At 35.5% G+C, this 5,506-nt stretch overlaps 1 protein-coding gene across 1 annotated transcript; it reads left to right on the top strand.

Moving 5' to 3' along the window:
• Positions 1-659: 659 nt before the first annotated feature.
• LOC132299681 (psbP domain-containing protein 7, chloroplastic) lies at positions 660-2,583 on the top strand. Its single transcript, XM_059796442.1, has 3 exons — positions 660-1,141; positions 1,657-1,876; positions 2,154-2,583. The coding sequence occupies exons 1-3, from the start codon at positions 805-807 to the stop codon at positions 2,464-2,466; spliced, it is 870 nt and encodes a 289-aa protein (XP_059652425.1). The 5' UTR covers positions 660-804; the 3' UTR covers positions 2,467-2,583.
• Positions 2,584-5,506: the final 2,923 nt, after the last annotated feature.

Consider the following 5,506-nt stretch of genomic DNA (forward strand, 5'->3'; position numbering starts at 1 on the left):
ACATTACTCTTCTAAGAAATCATTTCATTTTGCTATTTGAAATTCACCTCTATAAGGTTTAAAATCCTTCCACACGTATTCTCAAAATATAAATCTAAGCTAACAAACCTAAATCTTAGCTGAATTAGCAAACTCAAATTTGCTTATTTTGATTGGCGCAATCTGATTAGAATTTTAATCTCTTTTATTAGAGCCTTAAGTTTAATGTTAAAGGAACCAATACATGTGAAAAGTAACATTATAAGCATCTTTGGAACTTGGAAGTTCACAATATTTTGCAGTCAACAATTTTTATATATCACCAATGAATAACACATGCCAAATAAAATTATAATTCCCACAAAATTTACTTGAACCTTCCCTTCTAATTTTAAATTCAAACACATCGTGTCTCCAAATATAACCTGAGAGAAGATAACATACTAATGACAATAAAAAAGAAGATGATGAAAATGAAACGTGTTTTCACAAATCAAAGTCTCTGTTTTTAGACTTCATGTAACCAAATGAGTGAGAGCCACCAAAACTGGATAGCATTATCATTGACATGGCCTACTCCTACACACTCACTCAAACAAACCATCACAGCACCAATCACATAATGCCACATCACTCTTATTTGCAGAAGATGAATTCCTAATTACCCCACATTTTAGCATAATAGCAAATAAAAAACAAGGCACGTTACGTGGAACTTTTTCATTGGTTATATCAATAATTCTGGGAAGAATTCAAGTACAACGTACTAACCCCAACAGCTCCACACATGAATAACCTTAGTTCTTGCACAAAAGAGAGTGGACAATGGCCATGCAACACTACCTCCATGCATGTAAACCAAAATCTCTCCACCGGATTTGTATGACTCAACCGTCCGGTGACCAGAAAGACAGCCCGCAAGGGGTAACAATTCCCCCGGGAAGATCTCCGGCCGACCAATTTGCACCTCTCGCTTCGGTTTTTAGGCGTCGGCTACTAACTGGAGTTGGGTCAGCTTCTGTACTTGCTCTCGGTGCTAATTTTGCAGGAATAACAAGTTTTCTGCTTGGGTTGTCGCCAGAGACTGGTCAGAATCTTAAGCTGGACGTGCTCTATCCAATTGCAGGTTACAGACGTTGCGTTGAAACAAATGAAGGATTTGGTTAGTAACAGTTGTACATTTATAAAATGAGAACCAACATTTATGACTATTCAATTATTTGTACATTTAACAAGTTGTATTACTTTAATTAACTTGGCCAAATAATTCTATGAAATTAATACTACAACATATAAATGATAATTTCATTTTGTCCCATTTCTATTTTTCTCTTGCTTCAATCGCAGGGAGGAAAGTTAAAAGAGAATGCAAAGGAAACCATTTTCCTATCATGGAAAGTAGGAGAGAAAAATAACTAAAAGGAGAGAGGGAAAGTTTTAATTTTCACAATTCATTATCCTCTTTTTGTTTTGTATTTTTCTTTCTGATATTTTTGAGAAAATTCTAACTTGGAGCTTTATTGAAATTTAAGAGAAAATGAGGAAGATTGTTTTCCCTTTACCTTTTCCTTCTCTTCATTTTCCTTACTCTCACGAAATCTGCAACCAAACAAAGTCTTAACAAGTTAATTAAAGGGAAACCAATGCTTTCAGAATTTAATTTATGTTTGTGAACAGAATTCGTATACCCAGCAAGATGGTTTGGAGATCGGACACTGTTAATTCGGGCAGCTAGAAAAGCAGAATTTGAGAGATCACTGGATCCATCTTCCCTGAACAATGCCAGTGACCAGCGGCGCAGAAATATAAACGAGCCAATTGTTGCATTTGGTCCACCAAAGTCAAGCGGCGAGCTAAACGTTAGTGTCATTGTTTCACCAGTTCCTCTTGATTTCTCGTGAGTCCCCTTGATCATCAATCTGCAAGAAATCGACATTAGATGCTTTAAAGATTTTGTAAATTCCTGGACAATGACTAAACATGTCATACTTGGTTTAATGGCAATAATAATAAAGTATAATAAGTCCTATATTCATAGACAATGGTGCTATTGACAGTTTACCTCATCCATTAGATGAGGTGAGTCCCCTAGTCATGACCAGTTGAAAAGTATTTCTTATACTCTCTCTAAGTTTATGTGAATGTAGAGCTTATGTTTTTGTGTTTCTTTATAGAATTGAAGCATTTGGCGGGCCGAAGGAAGTAGGAGAAGCTGTGGTTCAGACAATTACAGGATTGAGCCGGCTGCCTGATGTGAAAGGTACCCTGATAAAATCAACTTTGAGAGAGGATTCAATGAGGAGTATCAAATACTATGAGCTGGAATTTAGAGTTGAAAGCTCCTCATTTAGGAGACATAATGTGGCTGTTTGTTGTGCTCGTCGTGGGCGGCTCTTTACTTTAAATGCACAGGCCCCAGAAACAGCATGGCCAGATGTGAAATCAGACTTCTACAGAATGGCTGGTTCTTTTACTTTGACTTCTTGATGTGTGCGTGAAAGAGAGATGATTAATTTCTTCGCGTGAAGTGAGATTTTGCCACAATTATTATCCTTAGTAATATTTTATCATTTATAAACTTCAACGTTTTTATAGCAACAGAAAGCTTGGTCTGTCAAGCATGGACATGCAGGTTCAACCATGACTACTTAGTGAAAAAAGAATCTGAAAATGAAGTCTACATCCAATCTATCCATTCCAGCACCTTACTTTTGATTGATGATGACCACATTGGGCAATAGCCTTCATAAGGCAAACCGCCAAAGTCCCTCTAACAAGAAAACATAACCTGCACTTCAAGAACAGCCAGCAGAAACACGAAATGGTCAAACAAAGTCCAGGACTCCAAACACCAGCAAAAATGCCATGAATATCAAGTGTCATTGCATATAGATCCTAAATCAACAAAAGAAGTATTCCAGTAATCTGACATTAACAAAAATAACAATAATTCATGCTTGGGAAACACATCATAGTCCAAGGATGACTCTTTCCTAAATACCGGCAAGAAATACAAATTAAAAAGTCCAAAAAATATTTCAAACTCCCATATACGTTGGTATAAATAGAGGCAGTTACCTGACAATGATCCATACATAATGGCCAACACCAAACTATTAGCGTAAGTGGTAAAAAGTAATGATAAATCATTAATAAATGTACAATGTTAATCCTGTCAAACCAAGGTCAAACATACATACATACATAGCTATGTGTACAATGTCTATCTGTATGGTCATCTTGACTTACGAAACCATTTCAAACATAACATTCTATGGCTTTAAAGCTGGCCACATTGATGAATCAATCTCAACCAGGAAGTAGACAAAGTGATAATGAGATTAATTGATGTTGCTAGAGAGGATGAAGAAAAAATACGGAATTGAATTCCCAATAAATCCAGTATGGATAATGTAACGACTCGAACCCGAGGGTCCGAATCGCTAACTGGGTCCTTACCCGAACCCGAGGTCAACTAAAGACGTTACCGTCCTTTCGTATGTCAATACATTATATACGTGTCATCCCAAGGTTTATAAAAAATAATAATAATAATAATAATAATAATAAAATGAGATCATAACTACAAAATATGTCAAAACAGCCCACTAACCCATCAAAACCTGTAGAGGAACGTCATCCGCCACTTTCTTCTCGTGACCTGAAAAATGTTAAAATGATGGGGTGAGCATAAAGCTCAGTAGGAAGTGTTTAAGACGCACCTCTTATGACCCCGTAAATCCACATAAGGAATAGAGTAGAAGTAAATGGGATCATGCCTCAGGGAAAACAAGTAAAGTAATGATAATAATCAACAAATACATACGCAAGTCGTATAACCACCAAATATACAATGTATGCTAATGCAATGCCACGCCATGCAATGTCGCTTCTCACTTCTGAAACAATGCCGTTTCAACTTCCAAACCGTTAGTGCGATCCGACCCAAGGCACCTCCGAGGCGTCACGAAGGGAGGGTTGGCTAGCTTTCCCTGACCACATGGCACCTCCATGGCCTCGTCTGGGCCTAGGTAGCTCAACCACACCGAAGTCTCTCTCTAGCTCCCCTCTAGACCACACTAACACCACGGATCACTAGGCGCCTCCTAGGCGTCCGGTTTTCACAAACACTTTTCAAAAACTTTTCCCAAAAACAATTTCATTTGTTTTTAAAACAAATTTTTCCCTTTACTTTCCCAATGGCAATGCATGAATTATGCAAAAAAATTTCAATGCCATGACAATAGAGAAATGTCATACATATCATCCACATCATTTAAGCATAGTTAAAACATGAATTTCCACACAATATCACATTCTCATATTTCCAAATCATGGCATTTTACATACTTTCAATTCACAAATCCGGCCAACAATTAAATTTCACACATTCCATCAACGTCATATTCACATTTTGAGAAGAAATTCTAAACATTTATTTCCACAACTAATAATTCCAATTTTACATAGCAATTGGCAAACATTTTACACACAACTTGTTATAATTGAGCATGCTTTTCATCACAACAAATTAATTAAGTTCATAGGCTCAATTAACACACTATATCACTTATCATCATGAACACAACTAAATACAATTACCATATTCAAAATAACTAAAACTAAGCATGTTTATAACCAACTTTGGAAGGGAAAATTCACAAAGAATCAAAGAAATTGTGAATTAGAATACCCTTACCTCAAATGAGACAAAAATCCCCAATTTATGTCCAAAAATTCAAAATCCAAAGGGTGACCAAATTGAACTTTGCTCCGATCAAAATAACGGCCTCAACGAGCTCTCCAACATTGCCTTAAGAGGTACTATCAATTTCACAAAGGGTAAGGCTAGATCAAGCCTTGAATTTAAGGTAAAAGAAAAAGAAAAAAGAAGGAAATTCAGGGAGGGAGAGTTTCTGACGAGAGATAGAAATTGGTGATGGTATAATGGCCTTTAGGCCATAAAAATTGTTTTATAATAATGGGCCCCACAAAAAGTTAAAATATCTTCTTTAAAATAACATTATATATATATATATATATATATATATATATATATATATATATATATCATAAACATGACAGATAAAATGATCTCTCAATGATGTCAGCAACAATAAGTAACACATCTATCATAGCTAGGAGTGACAGTGAAGAATTTAAGAACAGGAGAGAAAAGACAACCATTTATCACAGTTGAAAATCGTATCCCCAACTAATGGTCTCTAATACTTATATATGAACTACTTCCTCATATAAAATGCCTTCCTGCATTTTATTTTATTTTTTTTTATTTTTACTTATAAAAAAAATAAAATTTGCTGTATGTGTTTGTGAGCAACATATATAATGAGATAACTAGTGCAGAAAAGTAAAATAACAGAAGCTACAATAATCAACATTGACCGAACTTCAAAAAAGTGTTCCAAGTTAAGAATCTGACAGAGTTTATGCATTGATGTATATACGTATGCGTTTACTATATATGACTGATGTGCCTGAAGAAGCAAATAACACATTCTTAAAA

The sequence above is a fragment of the Cornus florida genome, unplaced genomic scaffold, assembly GCF_030987335.1.
Source record: "Cornus florida cultivar Cherokee Brave unplaced genomic scaffold, ASM3098733v1 CherokeeBrave_3.0.0_Hap2_Chr03, whole genome shotgun sequence".
NCBI lineage: Eukaryota > Viridiplantae > Streptophyta > Magnoliopsida > Cornales > Cornaceae > Cornus > Cornus florida.